The sequence below is a fragment of the Micropterus salmoides genome, unplaced genomic scaffold (genome assembly GCF_014851395.1).
Source record: "Micropterus salmoides isolate LMB-PRFRI ecotype aquatic unplaced genomic scaffold, ASM1485139v1 Ms_hic_scaffold_1, whole genome shotgun sequence".
Lineage (NCBI taxonomy): Eukaryota > Metazoa > Chordata > Actinopteri > Centrarchiformes > Centrarchidae > Micropterus > Micropterus salmoides.
The window spans coordinates 47,073,643-47,095,493 of NW_024040040.1; the positions used below are offsets into that span (position 1 = coordinate 47,073,643).

Here is a 21,851-nt window from a genome sequence, read left to right on the forward strand (position 1 = left end):
AAATCCAATCATAACGAGTCAGAAGAGGGACACGCTTAGGACATGTCAAATTATAAATTGTTAATAATGGAGGTTTTCCTGCTGTTTCTGCCTTGCTAAGTGTTTTCTGGCAACAAATGGAGGCTGGAAATGAGCTCATTTATCTTTTCTGACTCATCCTCATTGTACAGATCAATGTTTATCTACATTTGTTGTATTCACAGTGGTAAAATTAATAGTCCAGGCCATGCACTAAAGTGAAAGACACTTAAAATAATTTACAGTGAACACCAGCATGAAGTCTGTGCTTCTTTATGATTCTGATGTCTCAAGAGTATCCTTAAAGTGTCACTCCGCTTACTGCATTTAGAAATTAATTAGCTTTAGGACAATATTATCATAAAAAGTGAGTATTCCTATGTTTATTGTACTTTTCCTTTATTTCTCCTGTAGTTAAGTGGGAAATTGTTGATGACATTTGACAAACTATTGCTTGTTTTTACCACTGCTGTCTCCATGTGCATGTATAAACTGTAGCAGAGAGCAGGAGAAAAGCAGGTTGAGGTAAAAAAACAACAACAACGGAGACGGCACGCATTAAATGTGATAACCTGATAATATTCAACAGGCTAAAAGCATCCAGCTGCGAAGTGTGTCTTCAGTATAATAAAAATGCAGGCTATCATTAGTGGCTAGTATCGCTAACACTAAAAACATTCATTGCCATGCTGATGCCATACAATTATCCTGCTCCCAACATCCCCACTTCATTAACTGGATCTCTCAGGCGGAAAGGGGTCCAAGGATGGGTTACAAATCATTTTCTGCCAAAATAAACCTGTCAGGACACACATATGGAGCAATTCTGAGCAAACTACACCAAAAATATGAACACAGCCGACTGTCTTTTAGGAGTATCTGTAACACTAAGGATTAAGATTACATGAATTCTTTTTGTCTGCTGTGAGATGAATTAGATTATTTTGGGAACACGTTTCTTCGGTGGCTTCCAAAAGTCCTGTGCAAATGCTTGTGTTAATTGGTTTAAAATGAATTAAAATACAGAACATTATATAATCACTTTGAGCTGAGACGTGTTTGGTCTGCTACTCCAATTTGTAACATTCACTACAACTTCTCATTTGAATTGATGATTAAAATTATACTTTTGTGAACGCTGTGTTCCTGACATTCAATCACGACAGAATGGGCTGTTAGTTTGGATGTCTGAAGCTGATAATCAGTCTACATTTAATTTGTTTGATTACATAATCTGAGTCTCTGTGAGTGATAAGGCCATGGCTGGTTCACTCCTGACTGTTTATAACTGCATCCTAGACAGACTAACTTAAAAACACACACACAAGCACATATAGTACGTGCATAAAGTTGCCCTGTTGTGACAGATTATATTCATGGTGAAAAAGTCCAGGCCCAGTTTATATGTAACATATAACATAACATGAGTTTTTTGCTTACACACAAAATCTGTACATGTCACAGGATTTTTGAAACCTCTCACTCAAAAAGCAAAACCTCATCTCAAATCTCCCAAACCGTAAGCTATTTCTCAGCCTTTCACTCAGATTTCAATTGCATAAAACACATTTTTTCAAAACACTACACACAATTCTCTACCTAAGACACAAAAATCTAACAGGAAGTGACTTGCGTTCCTTTTCCAAACACAGCCAATAAAAATGTTACACTTATTCACCAGGTCACACAGCCACTCCTCACATGTGCAAACACTAACTGCTTAACTGATCACTAACCAATCACTGCTTTAGTATAGGCCTATAGATAGGTCAAAGGTCAGATCACCTGTTTTGAACATTGGATTCCATCATTGGACAGAGAGCAAGGGGAGGAGGAGGGAGAGGCAGGGGACGACAACAAGGAGGAAGAGTTGGAAGAAGAGGGGGAGGAAGAGGAGGAGGACGAGTTGGAAGAGGATGAGGGCAAAGAAGAGAAGGAAGGAGAGTGGTCTCTGATGAGATCAGGGCCACACTAATTGATCATGTGATCAACCACGGGTTGGCAATGAGAGAAGCTGGGCTGAGAGTCCAGCCCAGCTTGAGTCGCTTTAAGTAAGTAAGTAAGTAAGTAAAAGTTTATTTCTATAGCACCTTTCACAGGTATAGGGCCACAAAGTGCTTCACAACAAAAACATTAATATCATAAAATACACACAATAAAAGCATAGACAGTACATGATCATATCAACCCACAAGTAGCTAATTGAAAGCCTGAACAAATAAATGTGTCTTTAGTCTGCATTTGAAGGCATCAACAGAATCAGAAGAGCGCATAGATGGTGGAAGGTCATTCCACAACCTAGGGGCAACAGCCTGAAAAGATCGGTCACCTCTAGTACGGTAGCGAGTGCGTGGAACCGTCAGCAGGTTCTGATCCACAGACCTCAGAGCACGCACAGGGGTATAACGCTGAATCAGGTCACTAATATAGGGTGGAGCCTGGCCATGTAAAGCTCTGAAAACTAAAACCAAAATTTTAAAATTTATCCTATAAGACACTGGTAGCCAATGAAGTTCTTTTAGGATTGGTGATATGTGAGACCTCCTATTAGTACGTGTTAAAATTCTGGCTGCAGAGTTTTGTACTAATTGCAGTCGAGAGAGCTCCTTCTGGTTTAGGCATAAAAATAAACTATTACAATAGTCTAACCGCGACGACACAAAGGCGTGAATGATTAGCTCCAAATCATTTCTTGAAACTATATTTCTAAGTTTTGAGATTTTCCTTAATTGAAAGAAGCAGTTTCTCGTCAGCTGCTTGCAGTGCTGCACTAACGACATGTCTTTGTCCAGGACAACTCCCAAATTTCTAAGACTTTGCTTAGCAGACTGGCCTAAATCACCCAAGTATTGTTTAATTCCTGGAATTGCATCCTCAGGGGCAATGATTAATGTTTCTGTTTTGTCTGCATTTAGCTGCAGGGAGTTTTCACTTAGCCATTTTTTAATTTCCACAAGACAATGGAGCAAGGAGTTTAACTTCCAAATCTCTGACGGCTTGAAGCAGCAGTAAAGTTGGATATCATCAGCAAATAGATGAAAAGAAACATCATTGAACCTTTGTATGATCTTTCCCAAAGGGATCAAATACAACAAAAATAAAACGGGGCCCAGAACAGAGCCTTGAGGCACTCCACAAAGCAAGTCTGCAGACTCAGACCTTATTTGGTTTGCTGTAACACTAAAACTACGCCCAGATAAATATGAGGTGAACCACTGCAGAACTGACCCTGACAGCCCTACTTGATCCCTTAATCTTTCCAGCAAAACCTGATGGTCGACGGTGTCAAAGGCGGAAGACAGATCCAAGAGAACTAGAACAGTGTGTTTTCCAGAATCAGCAGACATCATAATGTCATTTGACACTTTCAGTAAGGCCGTTTCGGTAGAGTGTTGTTTACGAAAACCTGACTGGAATGGCTCATGGATGTTACTATTATCCAGGTAAAATGTCAACTGTTCGCAGACTACCTTCTCAATGATCTTGGATAAAAACGGGAGCTTAGAAATAGGCCGAAAACTATTCAAATCCGACGGGTCCAAACCTGCCTTTTTTATTAACGGTTCCACTATAGCATGCTTAAAAGCATCTGGAAAAACGCCAGTAGACAGCGAGAGGTTAACCATTTTGGTTACACAAGCGCCAATATCTTCAAACACTTTTTTGAATAATCTGAATGGAATGACATCCGATGAACAGGAAGATGGCTTCATCCTGGTCACCAATTCAGAAATATCTGAAATCGTCACAGTCCTAAAAGTGGACCACATGCTGGAGACTGGCTTAAAGACAGCAGTGGTACCACACGAATGTAACGGGATTTTATCTTTAATCATTTTAATTTTATTAGTGAAAAAACCCAAAAAAGCATTGCTGTCAGCTTCACAAAAAACAGGGATAACTGGGGCAGCAGGGCAAACAAGTGTATTGATCGTATCAAACAGCACTTTAGGATTTTTTTTATTTAATGTTATTAGTTGACGGAAATAGTCAGATCTGGCTTTTCCAACCGTCACATTATAGGACAACACAAGTTCTCTGAGATAAAGCCTGTGTACCTCAAGGCTAGTGGATTTCCACAGGCGTTCAGTCTTTCGACACATTCTCTTAAGTTTTAAAATCTCTTCATTAATCCAAGGCCACATTTTTTCCCGAGTAGGCAAGTTTGAATTAACAGGGGCCACCTGATCCAGAATCTTTTCACAGTGATTGTTTAAACAGTGAACAAAATCATCCACATCAGGGCAATCCATAACTAGAGCAGGATCAAACAAATCAGAGAAAGTATCTGCAGTATTTGCCGTGATAACACGTCTCTGAGACCTAACTACTGGAAGCTTTGGGTCAGAACTGAAGTGAAGATCAAACAGAACAATATTATGGTCGCTCATATAGACATCATTTACAGATACGTTTAATATATCTAGGCCAAGTGTAAAAACCAAGTCTAAAATATGGCCTTTTTGGTGAGTGGGCTCAGATACATGCTGATTAAAATTAAAAGTTTCAGTCAATGTTAAAAATTCCATTGCGGGGCAAGATGAGTTGTCATCTACATGAAGATTAAAATCCCCAAGGATTAAGACAGATTCCAGCTTAATTATAGAGGATAAGAATTCACTAAAATCCTTTAGAAAGACAGCAGCAGGGCCTGGAGGTCGATAGACCAGAATACAGTAGAAGGGGGATAAAAAACCCACCTTTACCATCTGCAATTCAAAAGAAGAAAATTTTTGGGGCAAAATTTCATTTCATTTGTGGAAATCCTTGTGCACAATAGCCAGTCCACCACCGCGACGAGAGGGACGGGGCCTCCCAATAGCAGAGCAACCCACTGGGCAGAGCTCATTTAAATGAATAAGCTCGTCCTCTCTCTGCCATGTCTCTGACAAACACATAATATCCAGGCCTTCCCTTGTGAAAAGATCGTTTAATGAATGCGATTTATTCGCAATAGAACGAGCATTCAACAGGCCGAAATGCATTTTGGAGAACGTCACGGAGGCAGTGTCCCTGCTTTGCAACGGGATTGGTTGCAGGCACGACCAGCGGTCACATGGTCTTTTGCCGGTCCATTTAGAAAGAGCCGGCACAAACACGGAAGTAAACATTTGCGGCGAAAGTCTCGGACCACCACTCCAGCGCTGTGAAGGATCCAGGACACCCGTTGAAATCCGAACAGGCGGCGGCGAAGCTACGCTGCCGCACACATCGTGAAGAGGAATCCGCCGCAGGCACTGAATGCGGTCCCGGCGGCCGAAGACAACAAAGCCACCGCGCGCTGCGGCACGCCTACGCCTGACCTGGACACCGGACCGCAAGCCTCTTTTCCTGAATCTCCTACGGACCCTACCCGGAGCCCGGTATAGTAGCAAGTAGTCAGGAGAGTCAGGATCGATAGCAAATGGAGGAGGAAATGCCTGTTTGAACCTGTCGTAATTATCAAACAGGACCTCCATCGACTCTCTGATGTGAAACAAAGAGTCCCGGTCATAAGTCCATACAGCCAGAACACATCCATCTGTTATGCAGGCTGAGATGATCACGTACACTGAGAAACAGAGCATTAATAATTTACACAGCAGGAAACGAGCCGCGGCTCTGCCAGTTACAGGCGCCATCTTGCTCCCAAGTTTTTTCCAATTGCTAACACACTAAAATGACATGCACAGCACAATTATTTAAACGGACACACAGAGAGCAAGTCTCCAAAGGTCTAAACACATTTTCTGCTTTACACACATTTTGCATTTCAAAATGCCACTTTTTAAATGCACTGAACACAGTTCTCTGCATAAGACACAACAATCTGACATAAAGTCACGTTTGCCATTTCAAAACACTACCATTCAAAATGATACTACATGAGCTAATTGGCCAATTACATGTGCCACCTGGCCAAACATCTCAATGGTTAATTGTTAACACTTCAATCAGGATGTAAGCACTATGAAAAGACCACAGGTGAGCACCTTTTATTTTGCAACAACAATGGAAGACGGTGCAGAGAGAGGAAGAGGAAGAGGGAGGTTGAGAATAAGAGGGGGAGGAAGAGTGAGAGGTAGGGGTAGAGCAGGTAGAGGAGTTCATGGCCAGAGAAGGCAAACACTTTCAAATGAAATCAGAGCAGAGAGAGAAACTCTCAAAGAAACAAAGAGGTCAGACGAGCATATGTGGATGTAAGTACTATATTGACTGCAGTACACTACACGCAACATTGTTTCCCAGTGTACTGGATAACACCATATTGACTGAATTTTGTTCTTTGTTTTCAGGGAGTACTGGAAATGGATGCTCATGCAATCCCACATGAGTTCATCTTTATAGATGAGGCTGGGTTCAACCTAGCAAAGACCAGAAGAAGGGGGAGAAACGTCATTGGCCACAGAGCCTTTACAGATGTTCCTGGCCAACGCGGTGGGAACATCACAATGTGAGCTGCCACCTCCAGTATGCATGGTGTCCTCCACCGTCATGCCAACCTTGGACCATACAACACAGCCCATATTCTCACATTTCTGGACAGACTTCACAACATTCTCATACCACCAGAGCGTATGAATGATGCAGACCATCAAAGAAACCGGTACGTTGTAGTATGGGACAACGTGAGCTTTCATCGTGCAGCCCCAGTCCAAAACTGGTTTGCTGACCACCCAACATTTCTCGTGTTATACCTCCCACCATACTCACCATTTCTGAACCCCATAGAAGAGTTCTTTTGGGCATGGCGGTAGAAGGTATACAACCGGCAGCCCTTTGTGCGCATGCCTCTTGTGCAGGCCATGGAAGAGGCATGTGATGAGATTGATGTGGGTGCAAATCAGGGATGGTTAAGGCACTCAAGGCGCTTCTTCCCTCGATGTCTGGCAAGGGAAGATATTGCCTGTGAGGTTGACGAGGCGCTGTGGCCAGACCAGGCTGTGCGGCAAGATGCTGCCTAATTATTTTTCTTGCCTCTTTTTTTTTCTTTTTTTTTGTAAGAATATTTTTGTTCAGTCCCATGTAAATATATCTGCTGTGCATATGCTGCACTGACTTGTTTACTGTAGTGAAAAATAAAATAAAGTTTCAACAGCATGTGTGTGTATCTGCAAATATTTCTGTGCATGTGACCAATCTGATACATATTTTAATATTATGGCAAAGCATACTAAAGATGGGAGTGCTTTTCATTATGCCCAACAGTGTGTAGCTGGTTAGGCAAAAATCTGGTAATATGAATGAAGTGTGTGCCATTTCATGCAAAAGTTTTATTTTGATAATGCTATGTGTAGTTTAATGCTTCATTTTACAGGATATATGAGGTATTTTGCAGTTTGGGTGTGTGGTTTTGTGAATTGTGTTAAGTATTTTGATAAAACCAAACTATTTTGCAAAATTACGTGTTAGCAATTGGAAGTGCCGTCCATAATTCAAACCTTCAGAAATGAGAAGAGGCATGCATCTATTTAATGATTACTTCAGCATTACATCAACATTGTACTGGAAAATACATAGTACTGCAAAGACATTTGCAGCTCTAAGCCATCCATTTATGCACTGCATTGAATAATTACAGTAAGGCTGGTTATCATGCTGTAACAATATTTTGTACATGTTTTACAGTAAATATACTGCGCAGTTATACAGTTATGAATTGTCTAGAGTGTGGAAAGGCAAAGAAATCATGGAGGACGAGGACGCATGTTTACAGATGTACAAGAAACAGCAATTATAAATTTGGCTTTGGCCAACAATGAAATTCGGATTCGAGATATAAGAGATCATATCTTGAATAATGAAACCATATCAAACAACATCCATGCTGTAGGCCTGTCAACCATACAACGCATCCTCCAAAGGCATCAAGTGACAATGAAACAACTGTACAAGGTGCCATTTGAGAGAAACTCTAACAGAGTCAAGAATCTGTGACGTGACTTTTAGGACGTATGTATGCAACACTACTTCCAGTCCTTCAGACACATACCATGTTTACTGATCTGTATATTCTTTTGTCTGTTACAGAGAGTATTGGAGATGGATGCCAGTGCAATTCGCCAAGAATATATTTATGTGGATGAAGTCTGCTTCAACCATACCAAATCCAGACACAGGGGAAGAAATGTAATAGGACAGAGGGCAATTATCAATGTCCCTGGACAATGTGGGGGAAATATAACTATGTGTGCTGCCATCACTCAGAACGGTGTCCTCCATCACCATGCTAGACTGGGTCCTTACAACACCGCCCATATGCTTACTTTTCTGGATGCAATTCACACCATGCTTCTTACAGATCCAAATCCGGACCCTGCTAGATTTTTTGTTATATGAGACAATGTCAGTTTTCACTGGGCTGTTCTGGTCCAAAACTGGTTTGCCACCCATCCACAGTTTTAGTTGTGTACCTACCCAAATTCACCGTTTCTAAATCCCATAGAGGAATTTCTCAGCCTGGCGCTGGAAAGTCGCCACCCTATGCCCACATGCTTCTTCTCCAGGCAATGGAGGAAGCATGTGGGGACATTGAGGATGCTTGTAATGTGGATGAAGTATTGTGGCCACTTTTTGGGGGGGTTTACATATGTCTAGGTTTTTTATGCTACTGTATACAATACTGTACTACTGTTACAACAGTAATGTTTTGCCAAATACATTTATCAGTTCCATTGATATTGATATTTACAGTGTACTTTTCAGCACCTCTTAGCAGATTACTTTCACTCTAGATCATTGTATGGAATTGCAAACAAAATAGCTTTAGATTTAGATTTGCCATATGATGCCAATGCCTCATTTTAGGATGTGTTTATGGCACTTTGAATGCAGTGTTTCATTTTGAAGGACATTTGAGGCATTTTGCATTTTTTGTGAGCAGTTTGGGGAAAGTTTTTAAAAAATGAGACATAGTTTTGAAAACATGTGTAAACAGTTGGAAAAAACTGTAAAGGGTCTCAGAGGAAGATTTCTTCTTTGTCCAGCCTATTTCTCCTTGACACAACTGAGCTGAATTTAACATCAATGTGAGATTTTAACCATTTTTTCATACTTACTACTATTTCAGTAGTTTTTCTCTCTCACTGCACTGATTAAGTTCTATAAGACTTATAGATGAGCCTCCACAAGATAAGAAATTTGTCTCAGTGATCAAATTCAATGTCAACTCTATTTTATCTGCCCTCAGAGTTGTCTAATTTTTATCAAAAAGCCAAAACAAGATCTATAAACTTCAGTTTCTCATAGATTTTTCACAAATACATATATAAGAGCATTATTTGTAGAGCAACAAACTCGGAGAAGGCTGCGAGCACAGCAAAAGAACTGCTTTTGTTTGGTTTCTACTGTTGTTCTCAAACTGGACAGGATAATTCCCAACCTTTTAGTTTAAGCTACCCCACAACTCACGTACCCCTTCATCGATCCCACCTATCATGTAAGAAATGTATCACACTATTGATTATAAAAGTTTTTACAGTTTATACAATTGAAGTGGTGTGGTCAGCAACCATACTCCCACCACTTTTAGTGAAGCTTAACGTTCTGTTTATCCATTACTTTTACCTAATTATTTTAACCATAACCAATTATTTCAGCCAACAAAAATGTAAAAACCAACAATATTTAGAGCAGACTTAGAAACTGGATCACCAGCACAGCCCCACCAATGCGGCCCCTTGAGTTTTTAGCAGCAGTGCAGGAAAATGGACGAGGAAAATGCCTCAGGAGTTGAGAGACACCGACAATGAACGGCAATATCCCAGGTTCAAGTACAGTGGGTACGGAAAGTATTCAGACCCCTTTAAATTTTTCACTCTTTGTTTCATTGCAGCCATTTTCCAAAAATCAAAAAAGTTCATTTTATTTCTCAGTAATGTACACTCAGCACCCCATCTTGACAGAAAAAAAAACAGAAATGTAGAAATTTTTGCAAATTTATTAAAAAAGAAAAACTGAAATATCACATGTATTTAGTAGAAGCACCCTTTTGATCTAATACAGCCATGAGTCGTTTTGGGAAAGATGCAACAAGTTTCTCTCCAGTTCTGTCAGGTTGGATGGTAAACGTTGGTGGACAGCCATTTTCAGGTCTCTCCAGAGATGCTCAATTGGGTTTAAGTCAGGGCTCTGGCTGGGCCATTCAAGAACAGCCACGGAGTTGTTGTGAGGCCACTCCTTCGTTATTTTAGCGGTGTGCTTAGGGTCATTGTCTTGTTGGAAGGTAAACCTTCAGCCCAGTCTGAGGTCCAGAGCACTCTGGAAAAGGTTTTCGTCCAGGATATCCCTGTACTTGGCCGCATTCATCTTTCCCTCGATTGCAACCAGTCGTCCTGTCCCTGCAGCTGAAAAACACCCCCACAGCATGATGCTGCCACCACCATGCTTCACTGTTGAGACTGTATTGGACAGGTGATGAGCAGTGCCTGGTTTTCTCCACACATACCGCTTAGAATTAAGGCCAAAAAGTTCTATCTTGGTCTCATCAGACCAGAGGATCTTATTTATCACCATCTTGGAGTCCTTCAGGTGTTTTTTAGCAAACTCCATGCGGGCTTTCATGTGTCTTGCACTGAGGAGAGGCTTCCGTCGGGCCACTCTGCCATAAAGCCCCAACTGGTGGATTGCTGCAGTGATGGTTGACTTACTACAACTTTCTCCCATCTCCCGACTGCATCTCTGGAGCTCAGCCACAGTGACCTTTGGGTTCTTCTTTACCTCTCTCACCAAGGCTCTTCTCCCCCGATAGCTCAGTTTGGCCGGACGGCCAGCTCTAGGAAGGGTTCTGGTCGTCCCAAACGTCTTCCATTTGAGGATTATGGAGGCCACTGTGCTCTTAGGAACCTTAAGTGCAGCAGAAATTTTTTTGTAACCTTGGCCAGATCTGTGCCTTGCCACAATTCTGTCTCTGAGCTCTTCAGGCAGTTCCTTTGACCTCATGATTCTCATTTGCTCTGACATGCACTGTGAGGTGTAAGGTCTTATATAGACAGGTGTGTGGCTTTCCTAATCAAGTCCAATCAGTATAATCAAACACTGCTGGACTCAAATGAAGGTGTAGAACCATCTCAAGGATGATCAGAAGAAACAGACAGCACCTGAGTTAAATATGAGTGTCACGGCAAAGGGTCTGAATACTTATGACCATGTGATATTTCAGTTTTTCTTTTTTAATATATTTGCAAAAATTTCTACATTTCTGTTTTTTTCTGTAAAGATGGGGTGCTGAGTGTACATTACTGAGAAATAAAATGAACTTTTTTGATTTTTGGAAACTGGCTGCAATGAAACAAAGAGTGAAAAATTTAAAGGGGTCTGAATACTTTCCGTACCCACTGTACTGAACTTTGCTGCACATATCTCTCTCATTTCTTGTAATCTGTGTACTGCCGCATAATAAAGCCATAAAATGCCCCCCCCCCCAAATAAATGATTGTAAATAGTGTCAACATTCAAGTCGTACTTATGACTGGAAAGCTCTGATGTATCCTACTTGGTGCTTAATAATACCAAGAAAATGCTCGGGCCTCTTGTCAGCTAAAGCCCGCCATTAAAGGTAATTAAACTTAAACAGAGTGGATATATTGTTGTCAGCCAATGCACTTCATCTCTACAATCATACAACCGTCTCGAGTTGTCCAGTTACATGAACTTTTGTCTACTCAGAATGGTGGAGCACTCATTTGTTGGTCTCCAAAGGTTATGCACGAGGGCTGCCAGCCAATGGGAGCGCTAGGACAGAACAGGTCTTCTTACTAATGGAAAATCTACTAGTTTTTTTGGACTCTCCTGAGCATACTGATTAAGAGAGTAGAAGTGGATTATGCAGCAGCAGTGGTTTGAAATTATTCATTTGAAACTTTTTCTGCTGTGAAAACTTGAACTCAAGTTTACTACAGCATCTGCAAACAAGGAGCAAACTACAAACTTACAAACAAAAGCCTATGGGACTTGAATACTCAAAAGATAAACACCCAAACTCTATGACTAAATGTTTATGCTGAGCAGCTGCCCAGATGTACAGCAAGACACGCATTATTGACTTTATGCCTGTGTGTGTGTGTGTGTGTGTGTGTGTGTTTGCAGCCTCATTACTCATTCACAGTCAGCTGTTATATTCTTCTCTAATGTGCCATTTGCTGTTTGTTTCTCACTGAGACGAAGGCTGTAATTTAGAACGTTAATCTGCTTCTCTCCCTGTAAATAATGTCTGTGTTAATATTTCATGGATTAATCAACGCATGCGAATATGACTAAGCGGAAAGAGAATGAGGGGAAACTGACACGGAGCTCCAGTTTCTGAAGGAAGACACACTCTGACACAAACTTTGGGTGAAGTAAATAGAAAAAGACTGAGACATTCACATGTGTTTGTGACTTGATTTAATTTAACATAAGCAAAGGAAAATACATTAAGAGACAACACAAAAACAGGTTTCCACTAAACATAGAGAAACAGTTGAAACATCAAGACATCTCAAAATCTCTTTACATGGTGAAAAGTCCCTTTAATGGCTTCCTTAACAGTCCCAGCATCAATGACAGAGGGCCTACACGCAGCACAGTGTAAACACAGGCATAATAGAAACCTCCTCAGTTCTAAATTGCATAAAATTGTTCACCAAATCTTTAATACTCTGTATCAAATCCTCAAATATCAGGCATGGAAATGGGGTCAGGAAAAAAACTGCTTACCCCCTTCTTCAACTATCTAAAAGAATAATCCTGCTAACGGAAGCAACACATGACAAAATACCTCATTGCCCCGTTTACCAAAAAAACAAAACAAATAAATAAATAAAAATAAAAAAACCCAAACCCTTTAATGAAATCTCCAAAGAGAGCTTTGCTTTCCCACAATTGATCCTGAATAATTTCTCAGATTAAGAAAGAACATCATTTAGTTACGTAACAAAGACACCTCAGCCTATTTATGTGGGGGTTTTTGTCTGTAATCTCAACATGATGCACTATGCTTAGCCCTAGTCTCCTTCTTTGTGTACAGTGCCTCTGGTAAGCAGAATGAGACTGGCATTTTGTGTCTGTCCCTGTTTGCCAACTTCACAGAGCAACCTGTTCTGGGATTAAAATGTCCCATCTTGTGGTTAAGACTCCCACTGAGCTCACTTTGCGCTCACTCTTCTTCTAGCATACTATTAAGAGGATTTGTTTCTTAATTGGGGACCGGCGCCCTCCTCGTCGCTCCTCCTCTTTTCTGTAAACCATCATCTGTTGTTGTTTCTCTGTTTTTATTCCCTGTAGTGAGCCACCAGGATCAGTTTGGGTTTGGGGTTGTTAGCAGCAGTCTTCTGGGAAGTGGCACAGTCTCGCTTCAATGGCAATGGAGCAACGTGATTGGCACCTGGTGTAGAGTCGTGGATGGAGTCGGGTGTGGGCAGGGCTGAAGAGGGTGCGGGAGCAGACACGTGGTGTTCCCTCTCCTGGCGGACGGTGCGGATCGTCCTGGTCGGCCGTGAAAATGTCTTTAAGCTGGAGCCTCGCTCCGGGGTGGAGCACCTAAGGAATGCCCTGAAACACCTGTAGAACTACACATACAAAGACACATACAAGATTACTGTCATTATTAAGAGTGTAGTAATAATACTTCACTGTATACAATAGTAACAGTAATGATAATGGGACTAATAGTAAAGCCCATTTCAAACACACAGGCAATTCGAAATGTGTTACATAAGCGAAGAAAAGCATTCAAAAACAGGATAAAATCTGTTTCAGGATCATTTATATTTTTAAACCTGGGCCCTATTTACACATATTTTGGAATCAAAATGACTAGTAGGTACAAATATTTTGGGGTCCGTGCAGCAGATGACTTCAGCCACTGCAGCGTGTTCCTTTGGGGCCTGTCTAAAATTACGCCCACAGAAAGTGTTTCTTTTTGCCACCAACAGGCTCAGACTGTTACACCATGGTGTCTGACAATATCATGGAAAGGATCCATCCAAGTGACTCCCGGTGACACCCTTAGTTTTAAAAAGTCTCGCTCAAGGACAGTTCTTGGTCTGAAATCTTGTGAGAGGTGAGTTGTTGCGGGAAGACGATGATGGAAATGTGAATCAGAGTTGGAGAGAGAAGTTTGTTGTGTCGGAGCACCATTAGGAAATAAAGTCTTGCTAACAGTTCCTCTACGTACACAACAAACTCCTCTCCCTCGTTTCCAAAACTTTTTGTGCCTACTAGTCATTTTGACCTATTTTCTATTATTTTGAAAATATGTGAAAATAGGGCCCAGGTTTTAAAAATACCAAAATGACTCTTTAGGATGCAAGAAATATTTTAAAAAGTGATAAAATTTAATAAAATACATTAAATAAAAAAAATAATAAAGATTTGAAAAGGGGCGTTTTGGTTCTGATAATGATTATGATATGTACAAGTAATAAAGTTCTTTATCTGCAGCTCATCCTTCTTCTTTCCTCCATGTTGGGAGTCCAGCAGGCAGCGTGCTCCCCTGGATAAACGTAGTGTACTTAGTATACTCTCTGGTTGCACACGTATACTTAAAGTCTACTACATTTCCCCAGGGCGCCGCAGATCAAACAGGCGTGCTGCATAAAACATGACACTTCAGTACATGGTATTAGACGATCATAAGAAGTAGTTTCCTCCAGCGTGTTTCCACCCTTTAAAAAAAGTGACATCCAGTGATTGATATGACAAATGAGACCAGTTTGTGCAGCTTTTTGAACTAAGATACTTAAGCAGTTGGTTGACAAGTCCTCATATATGAGCCAATTAATTTGTGTTACCCGAGGAAATTATGCACTTCTTAAAAGTAGCACTCCCCTTTTAAATCTTCTAGTGTCTCAAATCCCAGCCTGTTAATCTACTGGAGCGCTGTGCTTGGGGAAGAAAAAAAAAAAGGATGTTGGTTTAAAAGCAAAACCTGTGGGGAAACAAAAAGGGGTTGATGTGTTAAGTGGGGTGGGGGGCGGGTTGAGAGGTGTGAAGGAGAAATTAATGTCTGAGGAGGATGAAGGAGAAAAAAAAGGAAAAAAAACAAAAAAAACAGAAGGAAGAGGAGGACAAAGTGACGTCATGAGCAACCTGCTCTCACTCCCAAGTCGTCACATATGAACGCATGGTCAAGACCACTTGGCGTCATAGTTCAGCGCACTGGGGGAAGCCCTGTAGCTTCATATTCGAACACTAAAAGAAGGCGTAGGCATTGTTGGGAAGGTTGCTTTGGAAATGTAGTAGGTTATTGATTACAATTCATCCTATTTAAAATTTTTTAAAATTTACTTTAGCAAAGTAATGTAACTTATTACATTTAATTTACTAACTATCTATCTATTAACTTTTTGAATAACTTTTTAAAATTTCTAATGAATGTTTTCAACTGTTTTCAAAAGACATCTTGAGAGGCATCAAACACGAGAACCTATCACAAGCATCAGAACAGCACTAAACTTACAGTTACATTTATTTAGTAATTGAATTACGTAATTAAATCACATGTAATAGTCACGTCACAACACTGGGTGTAGGATATGAAAAACGGGAAAATCAGAGTAATGAGGTGATTTGGGGAGGACGGTGGGCCAGACTTTCACCCAGGTGGTCGTTTCCCGTTTGAAACAAAAAGTCAACATTAATTGGTTTTACGTACGTTAAGTCACTTAAGTAATGTAGTTATTAAAACCCAAACCATGATGTTTTCTTAAACCTACCCCGGTAGTTTTGGCGCTTAAACCTAACCAAGTCAGGCACAGCTTGGGATCTTAAGGCTGAGAAGTGACCAAAACCTCACCTGCCATTCTCAATATGTGTGTTTGTGTCTGCAAGGTTAATGGACATGTAATACGTGTGTGTGCAATCGTAGAAAAACTTTATTCAGCGACCATCTTTTTTTATGTACAGTTTTTAGTCAGGATATAAAAAATATCTCTTTGGTTTTGCCGAAGAGAAAAAAATTGTATATCAGAAAAGAGACGACTACACATAGCTGCTTCTTCTTTTACTGTAGACAAAGCTTTTATGTCATTCAGCCACTCACTGCTACATGCCTTCACTCCACCAGAAAGCCCCAACCATAAGAGGTATCAAGGGTGTACATAACCGAAGTGATCCCAGTCCCAGTAAGAAAAAGCACTCTTGTTTCATGTCAATACCATCTCTGTCACCGCAGCGGCTGAAAAAAAACATGCTGTATCAGATGAAAAGTATTCTGCATGAGAACGTCATCTGAGGTGGCAACTACCTACCAGTGTTTTAAAGGGTTTTAGTGTTATAGATCCTTGTCCCTGGGTGCAAAGATGTATTCAGAATATTTACTTAAGCAAACACAGTAATACCACAGTGTAGCTAAAATAATAGCGTAAAATAAGTAAAAGTCCTGCATTCAACATGTTACTTAAGTAAAAGAAGTATTTGCATCAAAAAACACTTAAATTACCAGAAGTAAAAGTACTCAGCATGCAGAATAATGTATATTTAATCAGTGTATTGTAATTATTGGTGCATTAATGTAAAAGCATCACTTAAACGTTGCAGCTGGTACAGGTCGGGCTGCGTTATATACGGCTGTGGAGCTTAATTTATAATAATACATCATCATTTATTGGCTTATTCTATTTCGTATCAATAATCGGAATCTGCAAACGTAACGATAGCTGTTATGTAAATGTGTGCAGTAGAAGTAAATGGAAGTAGTCAAGTAAAGTGCAAGTACCTTAAAATTGTACTAAAAGACTGTAAATGTACTTCATTACTTTCCACCACTGAGTTTTGTCATGTCCTCTTGAATATAGAATCACAATCACGTTTATTTGGTTTTCACATGCAAGGGATTTGATTAGCCACACAAAAATGCTGGTGGAATTTGTTTTCGGTACAGTATGTTGTTTAAGCTCTGCATCACGTACATACAATACAAACAACAAATAGACAATAAACTTCACAACCAATACAAACTACAGTGGGTAAATAACCATGCGTATTGTATGAGAATGAGAACTAAACTAAAGATGTTTTTAAGATTAATGTAATGTGTGGCGTCTACGGGGGGGGATGAGAGTCCGGACCTCACTGATGAGTCCAGCTGCAGACGGGAAGAAGCTATCCAAAGAAGGTTAAAGCCAACTGGACTTGGTTGAAGATACTAGAAGACGTTTCATCCCTCATCCAAGAGACTTCTTCAGTTCTGGAATGACTAGTAGGGAAACTCAGCTCTTTAACCCCTTTGGAGTCGTTTGCTAAGATCATCGTCCGTTAGTTATCCTGGCTGTTGTAACGACGTTATGGTCGTTACACCCATCTGTGGCCAAGTCTGGCATCGACAACCAACGACCATCGCTGGCATCTTCACCTGAGTCCAAGAGGTCACACGTTAGAGCTTAAATAGTTGAGTTTCCCTACAAGTCATTTCAGAACTGAAGAAGTCTCTTGGAAGAGGGACGAAACGTTCAATTGTCCATTGTTTTATTTCATTATTTTTATTATCATTTTTGGTATACTTTCTCTTGCATGTTCAAAATAAAGATTTCAAATCAAATCAAATTTTAACTATGACCTGGATGACTGAGAACCTGCACAGACACGGGAAGAAGCTGTTCTTGTGGCGTGAGGTTTTGGTCCTGATGGACCGCAGTCTCCTGCCAGCGGGGAGTGTTTTGAAGAGTTTGTGTCCTGGGTTGGAGGGGTTAGCCATAATCTTTCCTGCTCGCACTAATCGTACTAATCCTGGCAGCTACTGAAAACACGCATTGATTCATATTTTATTTTTCCGAAACTTCTGAAATTAGTTTGAACCCTGTGTAACATTTTTTTTATTAAACAGAAACATCAAAAGATTGGGTGAAATAGAAAATACATTCACAGAAAGACCTCAGCAGTGGCCTCTTTTGCAAAAACACCTGCCAAGGTGTGATTCTCACAATGACAGCTCAGGTCCGCGGCATGAATCTGCACAGCGCTTTAAGTCTTCAACTCGCCTCAACACACTGCTGCCGTAGTTATGGGCTGGGAGGAACTGAAGACTGAAAGCGCCACACAGTGCGGCCTCCTGTGTGTTCATCCGTGGCCCTGAAAGTTCAGTTAGTAGCTTAATCATCGCACACATGCAACTGTAAAGTTCCCCTACAGCACTACCAGACAGAACGTGATAAGTCAGTCATCAAAGAAAGTTAAATGTCTTCCAAGCTCAAAAATGACAGAGAGACAGAAAATCAAACCTGAGAGACAGGGCTGAGGTAGAAGCAGATAAAAAGAGACAGAGACAGATAAAAGAGTGTGTGTGTGTGTGTGTGTGTGTGTTGGTGTGAATGTGTGAGAGAAGAAGGAAAGGTCACCTGATAGTAACATCACATGCTAATGAAAGCTATGTTACCTTGAGATGAAAAAGAACTTCCTGTAATCGTCCCGCTCCTTTCCCTTTCATCGTTCACCTTTCTCTGCCTCTCATTCATCTTTATTCCTTTTTTTCTTTCATTCCCACTTTTACTGACATTTTCTGTTCTTTATTCCTTTTTTAATCAGTTCTTTTTCCTTTACTTCTGTTTCTTGCTCCTGTTGTTCTGACACTCAGTGTTCCGTCCTTACTCTCTATCTTCTCGTTGCTTTCTTTCTTTCTTTCTTTCTTCTTTTATTTCTTCATAGCCTTATGTTCCCATCCCTCCTTCCTTGCCTTTTCTTTCTTTCGTTTGTGTTTTCTTTACTTCCTTTCCTTATGTTCCCATCATCCTTTTTCTCACCTTTTCTTTCATCTTTCATCTTTCGATTTTGCTTCCCTCCTAATCACTTACTACAACACCCATGAGCCTTGGCCGGAATTGCCATAAAGAAGAAGCCACTTAGATGCAGATATTAATTTATGCTGCAGATTGTAAAATGTGTTTTCTCAACAGAGTAACCTTTGGCCTCCACCTGCTGTTTAAGCTCTGTGATCGACTTTTTCAAACTGAAACTTTCAAACCTGTACCTAACTACCTACCTTGTGTTTTTATGAATGCAAGATTTCACTTTTTTAACCAAAGATGCAGATATTTTCAAATGCAGTAGTTCTTCTTTTGTACTGATAATTCATTATAGTACATCATCCATTGCATGACTCTGGCTGTTTATTGGTGTGTTTTGTTGTAAAGAGCAAGGAAAAAGAGATAACTTACAAAAAGTTGGAACTGTGCAGGAATAAAAAAGTGAGAATCATTCTTGCAGAGGGATTACAAAAACAAACAAAAAAGATGCTTGTCAAAACACCCAAAAGCAGTGAGCAGTCACGCTGGAACCGTCCTCTCTGTGATGCTCATGTCTGTTAGTAGTTAGCAGACTAATCTACTAATGACTGTGGTAATGATTTATTGATGGTTAAATGCTGCACAAAGCACCTTGAAGTTTGCTCTGCCGTCAATTAGGAAGGAAAGAAGCATCAAGCAGATTACTTCCTCTTTTCATTTAATTTCAGTCCTTTTTCTTTCTATGTTGTGTCCTGAGATGTCATTGCTGTGTATCACAACCTCACAAAGAGTGGGGTGGGTTGGTGGCATGTGTTGATGCTGTCAACATAGTAGTAATATGGCACTTCTGTCTTTTTGCGTGTATGTGTTCGCATGTGTGTTTATAGCTGGATGTGGGAGTGTGTGTTCTGACGAGCCAGCTCGCACCTACATTAACCTCCCCTGGGTGTGAATCTCATATAAATTACTGGCCTGGGTGTTCGATTCTTGGCCTAAATAAAGCCGAGCAGATAATTAGACACGTCCTGTTGTTAGACACAGAACAGCTGGTTATGACCTACAGCAGTATAGTTTAGGTTATTAATTCACCCAGGTAACACTTTACTTTAATCCCCCCATTTAGCATTTATATGTAAACATTTAATAAATGGTTTATAATGTAGTTGTTAATTAACATTTATTAATTCAACTTCTCTTAAGAAGACTTTATATTATTATAACTGTGTTTTACTATATTGTCAATCATTATCTGTTTTTACGGCACTTGTGGGTGCCTAGTGTTGTTTTCAGTTACATTAATAAACACTTACAGTATATCTGCTTACATTATAGTGTATTATTAACAATTTATGATTTATGAAATAAGTACCTGCAAATGCTAAATATGGGAGTTAAAGGAATGCGCATAAATACCCCAGAGAAGAGGGAAAATATGACAGCAGATTCACCCTTAACCTGGGAACATCTGGGATGTCACAGTAAGACAATAGAAACTTGCAAACACAGGAGAATCCACCAGGGTTGGGTCCGGTTTGAAATCCTAACACATCCAACTCTTTTTTAATCCATTTCAGTTCAGTTTTTAAAAAACTTAACTAGAGCTATTCCACCTGTGATTGTGTAGTTGTGTTTCTTTCTCAAACCAATGATGAGCAACTTGACAATATTCAGCCTACATTTTGTTGGCCTTTGGGTGAGTAACCTATTGAATAAACATTTAATAGCTACAGCAGATTATAGATGCTGACAACGTCCATTTCAAACAGCAAATGCGGCGGCCATTGAACATTTTGAAGACGACTCATTGCTAAAAAAAAGAAAAACGGCAAAGAGAGGTTAAAGACTTTCTTGAAGGTCAAAGCTTAGCAGATCCAGGTGCTAACATGAAATTTGATTGTGATCCACAATGAAACCAGCTTTTGAAACCCAACCCTACACCTCACACCTAACAACCAACATTCATAGAGGTTTTTTTTTTGTTTTGACATTCAGAAAGGAGCATATTGAACAAGTACAGAAGACAATACTCAGACCACAGGTGGACTATCGCTAGAGTCAAATTCATGTACTCAAACTTCAGCAAAAATTGTGTATGACTGTAACAAAAGAGAAACCGTCAATTGTTAATCCATGCTGCAGTTTGCATAGAAAAGCAAAAGGAAGAGGTGAGTGATAGTTATAAGAGTCGCTAAACGTGAGCTGAAACCGGATCAACAAGGTTATAAAATCTTCTCACTCAAAGCACACCTATCACTTAGTGTTTGTTCATCATGTTTGGCTGGTGTTTTTAGTGTTGTTTCTCACACTCACATATGATGTAATGTCTGTAGTCCCAGCTCCAAGCTCACAAAGGCAATTGGTTAGCAAATTGATTAGAACACAAATGATTTTAATCATCAGACAGCAGCTAGATAGGATTCAGTCCAACTGGAGCTTCTGTGTATAACATTTTATACACAGAAGCTACTTTTTTCTATCCCAGAATGCTATATAGGCAAATAGGCAGAAGACACACGGACAGATACAGCAGGACGGCAGCGGAAGAAGGAACCGTCAGTTAAGATGGATGAACCGACAAGACAAGAGATAACTCAAGAGAGATACAGTGACAGTGAACGCCTCACCTGTTTGTTCATGAATACGTAGATAAATGGGTTGACGACAGTGGAGACCTTGGCCAGCAGCGACGGCGTGATGCTCGCCTCCGGAGTCAAAAGGTCACGGGGGCCGAAGGTCGCGAGAAGAGCTGCCACTCCGTAAGGCAGCCAGCAGACCAGGTAGCACACCACCATGGTAACAACCATCACCAGCACACGCTGCTCTCTGCGGCGGGTCACAACTGTTCTCACATTGCGGACCTGCGAGAGGAAAAAACTTTATTGGTCGATTGCTGTGACTAAAAAACAAACCAGGTGAGAAGAAAAGAAAAAAACATTGTTGGTACCCTTTCAGCAGATGGTAGAAATTCTACCTCTTCTCTGTCACTGACCTGGGGCCCGTTTATGTACATTACTACCCAAAAACACCTGCCAGCAGAAGGGGACAGCCTGCATCCTACACTTATCATATGTTGGTGGAACACATATGTTTACTAGGTGAGGGGGAAAAAATCTATACAGCACAGCATTGCGATATTTTCCATGGCAATATTGTATT

At 40.5% G+C, this 21,851-nt stretch overlaps 1 protein-coding gene and 1 long non-coding RNA gene across 2 annotated transcripts in view; one reads left to right on the top strand and one right to left on the bottom strand.

Annotated features, from left to right (window-relative positions):
* Positions 1 to 5,103: 5,103 nt before the first annotated feature.
* Positions 5,104 to 7,098, top strand: LOC119912455. The gene is made up of 2 exons (XR_005446158.1): positions 5,104 to 6,197; positions 6,294 to 7,098. It is a non-coding gene; the product is annotated as an uncharacterized LOC119912455 (long non-coding RNA).
* Positions 7,099 to 12,373: 5,275 nt separating this feature from the next.
* tmtopsb (teleost multiple tissue opsin b) overlaps positions 12,374 to 21,851 on the bottom strand; it is a 35,317-nt gene continuing 25,839 nt past the window's right edge. Inside the window, exons 3-4 of the mRNA XM_038731667.1 lie at positions 21,320 to 21,553; positions 12,374 to 13,544 (exon numbers count right to left, since the gene is read on the bottom strand). Of these exons, the coding sequence (XP_038587595.1) occupies positions 13,248 to 13,544; positions 21,320 to 21,553 (531 nt within the window). The 3' untranslated portion in view covers positions 12,374 to 13,247. The remainder of the gene's footprint in view (positions 13,545 to 21,319; positions 21,554 to 21,851) is intronic.